At 42.6% G+C, this 13,687-nt stretch overlaps 1 protein-coding gene across 1 annotated transcript; it reads left to right on the forward strand.

Annotated features, from left to right (window-relative positions):
- The first annotated feature begins 806 nt into the window (after positions 1-806).
- LOC108927176 (ADP-ribosylation factor-like protein 3) lies at positions 807-8,310 on the forward strand. Its single transcript, XM_018740289.2, has 6 exons — positions 807-915; positions 4,506-4,649; positions 5,056-5,172; positions 5,321-5,371; positions 6,790-6,975; positions 7,274-8,310. The coding sequence occupies exons 1-6, from the start codon at positions 913-915 to the stop codon at positions 7,319-7,321; spliced, it is 549 nt and encodes a 182-aa protein (XP_018595805.1). The 5' UTR covers positions 807-912; the 3' UTR covers positions 7,322-8,310.
- Positions 8,311-13,687: the final 5,377 nt, after the last annotated feature.

Consider the following 13,687-nt stretch of genomic DNA (forward strand, 5'->3'; position numbering starts at 1 on the left):
AATTTTTTTGATGTCATTTGTTGTCTTTTATTATAAATGTACTGTTATTATTATTATTATTATTATTATTATTATTATTTATTTCTTCTCACTGTAAAGCGTTTTGGGAATCCCCAATTATTGTAACTTAAAGTCACTAGAACAATTTATAGCTACGTTGCAAAGAGGTTGCTTTTTTCACTGTTGTTAGATATACTTTCTCCAGCTCGATATTTTTAATCGAGTATTATTATCGCATACTTTTACCCAAGTGGACAATTTCCCAGGACTTGAACATGCAGTCATCAGGCATAAAACCTGTACTCCCTACCGTCATACTCTGCTAGCTGATTTACCGTAAACGCAAAGCAAAAGAGAGGTTAAGCAATAATGCCCAAGTTTAAACTGTATGATCATGAATCCAGCTGAATATCGCTTGTGATTTTTAAGTCGAGTAGTACTGAAAGTACTCGCAATTGTAGCCTGGCTACACTGATTATAATTGGTACATTTCAAATCCGTAAGGATGAGATTAATTTATTTATTTCCTAGATGAACTTCATCATCTCGTACAGACCCTCTAACATGTTAAGAATGCGAAATAAAAATTAGACTTGTGTGAATAGATGTGTGTTCGGTTATTTATAAGTTACAAGAATATGAAGTGCGCTGACGTTTCCTTTCATTTATGTATCTATCCTTGTAAAGATTGTAAATCCTTCCAATCTTTCTAAAAAATAATAATAATTGTTAATAAAAAGAGTAACTTCCGGCCCGTCCGGTGACAGACGCGGACGGCGCGGCGCGCCCTCGCGCGCTGTGACGTCACGGCCTCCATGGTTACGAGAAGCTCGCGAGCCGCTGGAGGTACCCCGCGCGAGGCTACGCTCCGTCGTCTGTCCTGTAAGCGCTCTCTGCGGACCGGACCGGACCATGGTGAGTAGTCCGGCGAACTCGCAGAAACAGCGGCGTTACAGTACGTCACGTCCCGTTTCTAAAACACCATCTTGGTGGATTTTTCGAGACAAGAGACCCCCTGTTCGCTGCACTTCTGGGGGAGCCACAGCTCAGCTGGCGGGTTCGGTGTCGATTCACTTCGCCTCACCTCACCTCGGCTCAGGGCGGAACTCTCACCGCCGCATAGCGCACACGCCAACATGCATTACTTTTCAGTGTGTGCGCGTTAGACGTTTGCGTTACGCTCTCCCTCCTTTGCCGCGTCCAGCGCTTGTCCAGACGAGGCCCGTTCTGTATCCCGGTACAAAAAAAGATGGCAGCGCGGCCTGCGCGGTGAGCGCGCTCCTCAGTCTGACGGGCGCGAGCGCGGCCGGCGGCCCTTCTCTCCGTCTGTCCACTTGTAGCTTCAATCACTGTTCTCAGATTGTCGCTGTCATTTAAAGCAGCGTTTGGAGCGGCGTGGCCGTAGCGGGCCGTCCAGCCTCACTGCTCTTCGATCATCCCGTGACGCTCTTCTTCAAGGGTGCCGAGTGTGGCGCTAACAACAATCATACATTTATTTAGCAGATTTTTCTCCAAAGTGACTTCCAATGAACTCTATGTAGTGTTATCAGCCCAAACACCTTCAGTAAGGTGACTTACACTGCTAGATACACTTAATGGGTCACTCATCAGTAATAATAATGGTAATAATAATATAGCTTGCTTGCGGTGGTTATTGCAAAGTGTTTTGTCTATTCTGAAATCTCTGTTTTCCAGATTCAGTCATAAGGCTCTGCCTTGGCACATCTTTTGAAACAGGCGGTACATTTGTGATCATACACACAACTTACTTTAAATCTGCAGGGAATATGTAGTGTAACTCAAACAGTCATAGAGTATGATATACTTTTGTGGATTATTCCTTGGTTCTCAGCTGTTCTGTCTGATTTTGGTAACAAGCGCATGGTAACAATCTCAGCAATTTCAGTAGGGAAAAAAAAGCATTCAGTATGCAGAAATATTTTATAAACCTTGATTTATCTTATACCTTTATCCAAGGTACCTTATGATTTTAGACATCCAGCTTCACAATGATTTTCGTAATTACACAGTAGGGTATTCTTACTGGGGGTGCAGTGGCACGGTGGGTTTGACCGGGTCCTGCTCTTCGGTGGGTCTGGGGTTCGAGTCCCACTTGGGGTGCCTTGCGATGGACTGGCATCTCATCCTGGGTGTGTCCCCTCCCCCTCCAGCCTTATGCCCTGTGTTGCCAGGTTAGGCTCCGGCTCCCCGCGACCCCGTATGGGACAAGCGGTTTCAGAAAATGTGTGCATGTGGGTATTCTTACTGCCTTATTTATTGCAGTAAGTATTCTTACTTCTTCAGTTAAGGTACTTACTGCAGGGGAAGTACCTTGATCAAAGGTATCACAGCAGCAGTGCCACTCAAACCAGCAACCCTCAGGTTACAAGACAATTGCCATACCCACTATGCTGTCCACTGCCCATTTATGCAACTTCAGGTGGGTTTTTCATATTTTATTTGGCAAATCTGGTGAGACCACAGTAAATTACCTTCACTTAACCCACTTTACTTCGTATTTATATTTGTTCAGAATGCAGATAGACTAATACAATCTGTACAGACTGGGCATCGGTCTTTGTGGTCAGGCTACATAACCTATTCTGTGGTCAGTGTCCTGATGCGATTCAAACATTATATAGGTTGTGGCACGAGGTTAAAGGCGTATTCTTAGAGGCCCTGGCAGCGCTGAGCCTTCTCACACTGTAAGAGCGCTGCCTCCAGTGATTAATCTGCGCCAATCCAATCACGGTGGGCCTTTGGATGATTGACAGGGATTGCACTGGAGCCTCCCAATGGCTTGAGCTGTCATGAAAATTAGTCAAGCAATCACTGTCATAAAAGGCCACAGAGCACTTTGTACACAAGAATGTAATGGTGTACAGTTGCATTCTTGCATGGCACTGTCTTCCAAGGCATTACTGCCTCTGAGAGGGGTACTAGAGTGAAACACGCACTCAGTCACTCACATCATTAACTGCTTGTCCAAGTCAGGGTCATCGTAGTCCTAGGCCTGTCTAGGAAGCACAAGCATACTACTGCATTTCAGTCTAGAGAGACTGAAGCAGATCATTTTGTTTTTAGGCTAAAGCATATACTGGCACCTCAATTACGAGCACAGTTGGGACCGAAAGGCTGTTTGTACCTTATGTTTTTCATAAACAATAAAAGCTTAACAATGAAAATGTCCTTTCATTTATTTTTGGGATAGATTCTGTAGAAATCTCAGATATACCTATTATAAAAATACTCAACTTTTAACTGAATAAAAATTTTAATTACTTTGAAACAACTGAAAATAAATGTTGCTCAATAACTACAATGTAGCCCTGATTGTTGACTGACCTGTGCAAACTTATTCATCCTCTTGCTACTCTCAGTGGTGTTTATTGTCTCCACTTTGGCCTCCATGGTAACAGTATACCAGTTTTTACTGGTGCTGTTAGAACCACCAACAGTCAGCAACACCATGCATGAGCTATAAACCCTACGGAGTTGAGCTAAAATAAGGCAGCGCAGCACTTCTCTTCTGTTTGAATGCACTCTACAGACTGATATGTCAGGTCAATGGGTAAACATGGGTTGTTTACTACAAACAAATTTTAGAAAATAGAAATGTGAAGGAGGTATACCATTTTTTCGAAAAATGTTTGGAAAACAACGTATTTTTGAAAATTCATAACTCTAATTTTGCACATAATTATAGGGTAAATCAGTTAAGTCAGCATTGAATAGGACTTTGTGAAGATTGTCTATTTTCTGTAATTTTAAATTACTTCAAAACCCAAATACCAAATGTGTTGTAATAGATTTTAAATGACGTCCGTCTACAACCCGGTATGTTTTCCATTAAAAGTCAAACAGCCTTAATGATCTCATTTAGAGCTCATGAAACAGGCTTATAGAAGTCAAAATATATTTAGTTTCGGACAGTATATTCTTTGACACCGCTATGAAGTCATGCAAGTTTAATTGTCGCCGTATCTGACACATGCTGTGTAAGACTCTGAGTCTTATTCTGCTCTGTCGCTGTTCAAATCTAAAACACTGCATTGCTCAGCACATTCAGCATGCCATGGCCTCCCAAACTGCGAATGGCTGAAAGATGAGTCCTCTGTCCGTTTGGATTTATCAGTATATGACATTTTGTCATCCTCAGTTGCACATGAAGAGCCAGACTTGATGGAGTTACAGCAAAGTCTTATTGTAAATATATCATTGTATTCATGAGTATATTGAACCCTTCATATTTGAAGTGCAATATTGCATTGTTAATACAGGTGGAAAAGACTGAAGGATACACACCTGCTGTTAAAAGTGAAGGTGTCTTTGTGTGTCTGGAGGGGCTGTATTCTTCGTGAAAGTGGGGAAGCTATACCCACTTCCTCTCATCCATCTCATTGGGTTGCCGAAAAGCTTGAGCACCTCGGGTCGCCAGCTTTTAGAGGTGCAACTTCTGTCTGCACAGCGCCTTTGAGAAAGTGTCCCCGTGTACTGCTCCGCAGGGCTTGCTGTCGATCCTGCGGAAGCTGAAGAGCTCTCCAGACCAGGAAGTGAGGATCCTGCTGCTCGGCTTGGACAACGCAGGCAAGACCACCCTGCTGAAACAGCTAGCCTCCGAGGATGTGAGCCACATCACCCCCACGCAGGTGCTGCACCGTTTCACTCTACCAGGCAGAATGGGTCACTTAAGCAGAGTATATGGTGTGGTTACCATACAGTACGCTCTGAAAGATACCATTGTCATAGCTCTTCAGTATTAATCATCTTCTCTAAGGAAGTTGTTTGTAGTTGTGTTTAGGTTAGATCATTGCTGTTTGTCTGGATCCGTGGAGAGTTTTGAGGATTAGTACAATACAGTTGGTAAAGTGGGGGGGAAGATGGCCTTAATTCCAAATGTTCCTAGAGTAATGTAAGAAATCGCAGTGATGTACGCTATAGTGGACCTATTGTAATGTTGCCTTTCCCTCACTTTAACAGAACTTTTGCGTTGTCTTGAACAGATGAATAATAGTATCTTTGTGTCATTGTGCGCCTCTTCTGTGTTACCTGCAGGGCTTCAATATAAAGAGTGTGCAGTCTCAGGGCTTCAAGCTCAACGTGTGGGACATTGGGGGCCAGCGAAAGATCCGGCCCTACTGGAGGAACTACTTTGAGAACACAGATGTCCTGGTGAGATGTTATAGTTGATGTCCCCTGCTCGCAATTTTTTGTATTTAAGGTGCATTCTTAAAGTAAATGGTCTGTTTCTATTCTCTGACCTCCAGTACTTCTGGGCATTAGTAACTGATTTCTGTTCTCTAATGGTCCTCCTTCACAGATTTATGTGATTGACAGCGCAGACAGGAAGCGATTTGAGGAAACGGGCCAGGTGAGAACATACTAGAGTAAAGGAAAACCATTGGTTGTTATTCCTTGTTAAACTTACATTTTTTCATTTAGCTGACACTTTTCTCCAAGGTGATTTACAATATTAAGGTCAACAGGATTAGTCTATCCTGAGCTTTGTGCACCTACTCGTGCGATAAACATCAGTGCATAAAGTAGAAAGAAACAAACTAGGTTTACTTCAGAATCACTTGTCTGCAACTATGTTTCTTTTTCTCCTAATGTAATGCACAAACTGTTTTTTCTGAGATGTACGTCACTTTGGAGAAAAGGGTCTGCTAAATGAATAAATGTGAATGTAAACAATATTAAGGTACATACAATTATTTACCCATTTATTCAGCTGTGTATTTTTTTTTTTTTTTTTACTGGAACAATTTAGAGTAAGTATCCTGCTCAAGGACACTACAGCAGGAGGTGGGATTGGAACCTGCGATGTTTGGGTCCAAAGGCAGCAGCTCTAACCACTATGCTACCAGCTGCCCCATGAAATTGATGAAAAACTGTAGTCTTGCTGTGACCTTTTACAGAGGGAATTAATCTTCTGCTTGCACCTCTTTGGCCCACTGGCCTTCCAAGGATACAGCTGACCAAGGTTTAAACTCAGTATTTCTTTCTGGACTGTGTAACACTGTCACAGTCATTCATTTGGTGTCCGTGGTCCAGAGAAAGCATGGGTTGTGAGGCCAGGTACATTCTGGACGGGTCACCAATCCATCGCAGGGTAATGACACTCTTATTTATACACACACACACACTGTGGGCAATTTAGAGTTACCGGTCTACCTGAAACATGTCTTTGGACTGTGGGAGGAAACCTGAACACCCAGTTGAAACCCATGCCAACACAGGGAGAACTTGCAACCTTCACATGGACTAAGCTGGATTTGAACCACCATCCAAACCCACAACCCAGGTGCTGTGAGGAACCAGACCTATTTGCTGCTCAACTGTCACATCATGTCTGGAAAACTAAGCTCAGTTTCTGAATCAACCATGTGGATTTGAACAGGCATTATAAGAGCTTTTATTAACTTGATTGTCAGGCTCAATTAAACAGATGACACTAGCAATTTTTCTGTTTAAAGCAGCGTTTTACTGGAATGCTAAAGACTGAACAATTTGCTGAAGATACTCAAAAAGGGTAATGCTCAATTAAGCAGTGCACAACATCCCTGTATAAGCAAAACTTTTACAGTGGTCCTCATACAGATTTTTGTGTTCACCCCATCCCTTTCTCCCTTTAATTGCGTACATGTAGGAAGTATTTTAGGCAAAGTACTGGCTCAAGGGTACAACAGAAGATACCACCTGGTGACCCTGTAATTGTAAGTGTGTCCCCTCAGCGGCAATGTTTTCTGTTGCCTTAATCTCTGTCCTGTCCTCTGCTCACGTCCTCAGGAACTTGCCGAGCTTCTAGAAGAAGAGAAACTGAGCGGGGTCCCAGTGCTCGTGTTTGCCAACAAGCAGGACCTGATGACCGCCGCCCCAGCAGCGGAGATCGCCGAGGGACTCAACTTGCACACCATCCGGGACCGAATATGGCAGATCCAGGCTTGCTCGGCAGTCACTTCAGAGGGAGTGCAGGTATAGTCCCCGCTCAATACACAATTACTGCATTTAAAACTTAAAATCCTTTTAAAAAAACACTAGTGACCACTACAATGAAGAAAAACACTAAGTCAACTTTTTTACATTAGAAGCTCAGTTTATTCAGGGTGCATTTTGATTTTGTGTTTAGTTGCAGGTGTTCAGTCAGGTTATATTTCAGCTTGCTTTGTCTTTTGTGATGTTCATATTTTTATTCAAAGCTAATTTTCTGGATTTAGGAATGCTAAAAGCAGTATTCTCTGAAATGCTGACTGGAATCTGTTTATCTTTCCAGGACGGCATGACATGGGTGTGCAAGAATATAGCCACAAGAAAGAAATAACAATGGGGGCATACAGTGGTTCTTAAACTATGAGGATTGTACCAAAAGTAATGAGCATATTAATTGTACGATTCAGTAAACATATGAATAGGAAATTACTACATGTCAATCAAGCTGCCCCCCCCCCCTTTTTAAACACTTTTCTATCAATTCCCCCTTCTGATTAATGCATTTCTCTACCATTGTGAAAGTTTGAAAATCGCTTTGCGGTAGGAGTCAGTTCCAGCCGTACCAACATACGGACCTACTCGTTTCTGGACAGCCTCATCATCTCGCAGTGATGATTTTGGATCTTTTTTGGGCAATGTTGGGCAAAGATCAAGTAATTAAGCCAGTTTTTGTTACTGCTCATTATGCTATGAAAAGTGTCATCGCTTTCAGCAGCATAGTGTTCTAGTAATTTCCAAGAAAAGGTTTTTTTTCAACAAATTTTGTGCTATTTTGTTAGCGTGGCACACAGTAGACAAAAACTTTGCATTATTGCAAACTTTCCACTGTCTTCTGGGCCGCATTGTGCCTGGTGCCAGTCTCTCCTGCCACTTTTCTGATTGTCACACGTCCATTCTCTTTTTTTTAAGACCTCATCAGTACTTTTTGTTGGTCTCCTTAGAGGCGACCTCTTCAGGGCTGATCTGCAATTTTAATGCTCTTTACCCATCATCTGACATAGCCAGGAATTCCATATGTACACTGAAGTTTCTTGTGACTATTTACTTCTTTAAAAAAAATTCAGGCATATGTTTTCTCAACATGCATGCTTGTCAGCCATTTCTTGTCACAGATACAAATGCATGATGGAAGCAGGCGACATCGTGTTTAATTCAGGTATGAGAGAGTAGATGGAACCGCTAGTTACGTTACCACTCATTCCTAAATTTTCAGGCATTTCTTTGTCATTCCAATATGCTCACTACTTTCATGACCCTTGTATAATCTCAGACAATTCAACAGAGGCATGAAATAAAGGGAACAAATAGTATTTATTTTCATAATGGACTGCAGCCCTTGTCTTATTGAGTATTTGTCATTGTTTTGTTATCTTTGTAGCTTGACTCTACTGGGAAATGCATGACTTGTATCATGAAGTTAGTAGTAATGACACAGTTACTCCCGATGTCCTGAATGTATACGTAAAAACGGTACTTCAGACTTAATGTCATAGTGCTCAGCACTTCACTTTTTGTGGATGTTTAGATCAGTGGAGAATTGTAGCAAAAGCTTGACATGATCAGCATATTTACTTTTATTTATTTTTTTCATATGGCAAAAATACGAGTAATGTGTGACTCAGATAGTCCCTTAGCTTTTTGTTTGGCTTGTTATCATGAACAGTTTGAAAGATACTGATTGTGAAGGTTAGAATGTGTGGTTTTGTAACAAATAAATGGCTAAATTAATGTTATGTCTGTTTTCCTTTAGAAGACCCTTTCAGAAGAAACACAGCCACTTGAGAGTGAAGCTGTTCTCCACAATGATGTCAAATGTGTACTATTCCAATATTCAGTAGAGGGCGCTAGTGCTCCGCTGTTTGTCCGATACCTTGGGTTCTAAAGAAGTCACAATTTTAGGTTATATGGGAAGTAATTAGCAGATGTGTTGTTCCTCTTCCAGCAGAGGACCAGCTCTGAGGAGAGTCATCTTAAGAGAAATGACCAAAGACGACAAAGGCATTGGGGCAGAGGTGTGGGGCAGATTTTCCACAGGTATTGTTGAGCAGGTGAGCACTTCACTGAGAAAGACAGAAAAGCTATGTTGGGTTTTCTTATCCTGCTTCAATTATTCTTTTGAAAGCTTCCACGCTGCAGTCATTCCCAATTAAATCCAATACTGAACAACTGCCCATAACAATGAATTTCGCCCTACGATATAGAACATACACTGCTCTTGCATACACGGTAAATCACTGGAATTCCATGGCAATTCAATTACTTAAGTGTACACCTTGTTCACCATGATTTACCTCAGAGCAATTGCATTTTAGTGCCTTTTGCCCAAACCTGTCTTGTCAAGCGGGGCTGAATGCTCCGGTGTCCTTATAGGACATTTACATAGAACCTCTCTCCAAGTCTCTAATAGACCTTCCGTACGATTTGCATTTATATAGCCCTCTTCATACCGACATGATTTGGGTGCTTTGCCGTGATAAAACAAAACTCCTCCGGCCTTGACCTACAATATTCAGTTGGGGTCTGCAGCCCTGGTATGAGCTTAGCTGAGTTTAATAGCAAAGATTCTCAAGATCCATCTGCAAAAGAAGTGCCACAGCTGGTGCATGCTGACCTCGAGGTGGGACACACTTTTTTTTAAAAGGCTCTAAGTGAAGTTCAGTGGACACATCTGGCCTCTTGCAACACTTCAACACACACACACACACACACACGCACACCCACATAAAAAAAACCACTGCTGACCTTAAAATGGTTGTGATGAGTTTCCAAAGAACTAAAGGACACACAGGATTGGACACCGGTTTAGTGTTAATGAAATTTTTGTAAATCTGAAAACCATTTAATTTATGAATCTGGTTGTTATCCATAACTTTTTGCCCAACACAAGGTCATGGTATTGGCATCTCATGGCATCTCAGATGCACAGGGAGTGAGGCAGGGTACACCATTTATGGGACACCAGTCTATCACAGGGCAATCTCTCTCACACACACACACACGGTAATTTTGAGTCAACTGATTCACCTGAAATGTATGTCTTGGACTGTGGGAAGAAATGCACTCAAACATGTGGAGAACATGAAAGCTCCACCCTGACTGAAGGGTGATCAAGCCTAATTCTTTTTCAAATTAGGATTATTCGAAATTATTTAGAACCTCTGTGTTATAGTACTTACTAGAGTATAGTGCATAGTCCTTCCTTGTCTCTCCATTGGCTTCATGTATAAATTTCACAATTCTTGTTACTGCCTACAAAACCGTCAAAGGATCTGCATCCCAATACCTATAGGAGACTTTCACTCTCTACACCCCAACAGAGCACTATATGCCTCCACTTCTGGCTGCTTGCTGGTCCCACAAGCGAGGGGTCCAAAATCAAATGGCCGTAGCTTCTTGGTTTTGTCTCCAATGTGGTGGAATAAGCTCCTCCTGTCCCTCAGAACTGCTGATCCCTTCCAGCATTCAAGAAGTTTATCAAAATCCATCTGTTTCAAACCCACTTCTCTCCTGATCTCAGCACAGTTCCAGTTCAGCTTGCATCACACCATCTGTCATAATCACCTTTCCATCTCCTGTCTGAGAGTCGGTTCTAGAGGCAGCTGCTGGTGTAACACACCCTGACAAAAACAGTGATATTGGGCAAACAAACGGCTTCAGTAACTGAACATCTGTCATACCTGAAGCTTTTTGTATGCGGTGAAATGCACTTTTGTTTACCCTCAGTTGTAAGTCATCTTAGAGAGACGTGTCTGCTAAATTAATAAAAGTAAATGTTTAAAAGGAAATACATTACTAGGTGCAGTTACGGCAGAGTGTCAAAAAACGTAAAAGGTCTTCCCACAAGGATTCCTCACTACTTCACAGGTGCCAAAAATAGGAGTAGTTTAATATTTTACTTGGTCCCCTTTGCAGTTTGAGTAGTCAGGGGACTTTTAGAGTGAAAAATGCCGAGGGCAAAGTATGGTGTGTGTGTGTGTGAGTGACCTGTGATCTTGCTGCCTGATTGCTGTGCAGAGACAGTAGCCTGCTGGGAGACACGAGCCTTGAACTGTTTTGGAGAAGAGTGACTGTGTGCAGTGCTGTTTATCTGGGCACCAGTCAGAGGTCCAGTTTCCATGGGAATATTTTCCATGTTTGTGCTCTTCTTGGAAATCCCAGAAGAAAGTCAAAGTTAAACTAATATTTTCTTTTCCCCACTGCACTCGGCATGTCACAGCAGGTATAATGGTGGTAAAAAGGTCACAGACCGTGAGCAAAAGATTGCAGGATCAAGCAACCCTGCTGCGATACCTGGACTTAAGGACTCAAGGGATTCGGCATCAGGTAAATATATAAAAAGGTGCATAAAAAATGTAGAACTGCGGGATCTGTAAGGTACTCTTGGGTTTTCAGAAGATTCTGTTGTACAATTAAAAGAATAACAACTGACTTACTACACTGCCATGCAGCTCATTATCTGAATTTCCATTTATTTATTTAGCTGGGGGTGCGGTGGCGCAGTGGGTTGGACCGCAGTCCTGCTCTCCGGTGGGTCTGGGGTTCGAGTCCCGCTTGGGGTGCCTTGCGACGGACTGGCGTCCCGTCCTGGGTGTGTCCCCTTCCCCCTCTGGCCTTACGCCCTGTGTTGCCGGGTTGGCTCCGGTTCCCCGTGACCCCGTAAGGGACAAGCGATTCTGAAAATGTGTGTGTGTGTTATTTAGCTGATGCTTTTCTCTAGAGCAGCTTACAGTGTTAAGCTACCTATAATTATTTACACAGTTGGATGATATTTTTTACTGGAGCAATGCACACTATGTACCTTGCTCAAGGGTGCTACAGTAAGAAGTAGGATTTGAACCCACAGCCTCTGTGTCCAAAGGCAGCAGCTCTAATCAGCCCTAACCTCTACACTCCCTGGTGCTTTTTCTAGTTTTGTCGTTTTAAGCATGTATTGTATCTGCCACATTTTAGCTTAAGAACCTTCATCCTGGGTACTACAGCAAGACCACTTGCAGGTGTCAAAACTGCAACCTTCTGGTTATGACTCTGTGTCCTTAAGGACTACCTGCCCACTGAAAGTGAACCTGTATTTCCTGTACTTGGTTAGTCCAGCAAACACATCAGTATAACAGCACAACACAAGCAGAAGTCAGGGTAAGCAGCAGGAGCTCAACCCAGCGCTCCATAAGGTCTTCTGTTTCGCACCATTTCATGGCCCGAAATCAGAAATACCCGTCAAAGTGAAAATACACTTTTAAATAATGTCCCTCTGAAATGTGACCGAAAACGTCAATGGTACCATGTGGCACCAGTGTGACAAAATCCCCCTCTGGATGTCAGTGGCCCTTCATTGCTGTGATTTAATGGTCAACATTTGTTCTTAAGATTTCAATAAACCCCGAACAGAACCCGATTACCACGGAGGACATCAGGGCTGTTAATTCTTCCCCAGATGCGAGGGGACAGCTGGTAGTGTAGTAGTTGGAGCTCCTTCATTTGGAGCCACAGGTTGCAGGTTTGATCCCTACCTCCAGCTGTAGTACCATTGAGCAAGGTATTTAGCGCCAATAAAATTACCCTGCTATATAAAGGGATTAATCATTGTAAACTTGTAATGACTATAACCTTAACATTGCAAGTCACTTTGAAGAAAAGCATCAGCTAATTGAATTGAAGACTTTATTGTCGTTGTACTGCTGTGCAATACAACAAAATTACTACTTTTTTTTTGCGGACGCTTTTCTCCAAAGCAACTTCCAATGAACACTATTAGTGTTATCAGCCCACACACCTTATTCGCCAAGGTTATTAACACCGCTAAATACACTACTTACAATGGGTCACTCATCTATACATCAGCGGAACACACGCTCTGTCACTCACACACTATGGGGAACCTGAACAGCATGTCTTCGGACTGTGGGAGGAAACCCACGCAGACACGGGGAGAACATGGAAACTCCACACAAACCGAGTGGGGATCAAACCCATGTCCCCTCATACCACCCAGGTGCTGTGAGACAGCTGTGCCACCATGCCGCTTGCAAGTTCTAGTGGTACTCCCTGAGTTCTTTAGACAACAGTATAAAACACAACACTGAAGTGTAAAAATAAAAAAAATTAAACAGTCTAAATAGATAATACAGTAAATAAATGGATAAATAGAGAATACAGTATAATACAATATCTGTAGATGAGAGATCCTTCACAAAACAACAATGACACCGTGAGCTCTGGGCCTGACATTCTCACGAAGAACCAAAGAGGAAATAGAGCATTACATTTACATTTACATTTATTCATTTAGCAGACGCTTTTGTCCAAAGCGATGTACATCTCAGCAAAAGTACAATTTATGCATTGCATTAAGAGAAGGAGTCATAGCTGCAGACATGAAAGTCTTAAGCAAATCTAGTTTGATCCTTACCACTTGCTCCACCAAGGTTCATCGTTCGAGTAGGTGCATAAGAGCACATTGGTAAAGGAACTAGACCCCTTCGTTTTGGCCTCTGCCTTCCACAGTGAAAGGCAGCCATGACTCTGATCAGTTTCCTGTCCCCTCCATCCAGGTAAACACAGGGCAGACTGACAGGAACGAGAGAAAACTGAGTGACCAAGGTCTAACTGCTGTGTGTGCTGCATAATGTCCATCTGCTCTCAAAGAGTACTTGTCCAATCCAGAGTATGGTGATCCAGAACTCATCCTGGAAACATTGGG

This window comes from Scleropages formosus, chromosome 6 (assembly GCF_900964775.1).
Source record: "Scleropages formosus chromosome 6, fSclFor1.1, whole genome shotgun sequence".
Taxonomy (NCBI): Eukaryota; Metazoa; Chordata; class Actinopteri; order Osteoglossiformes; family Osteoglossidae; genus Scleropages; species Scleropages formosus.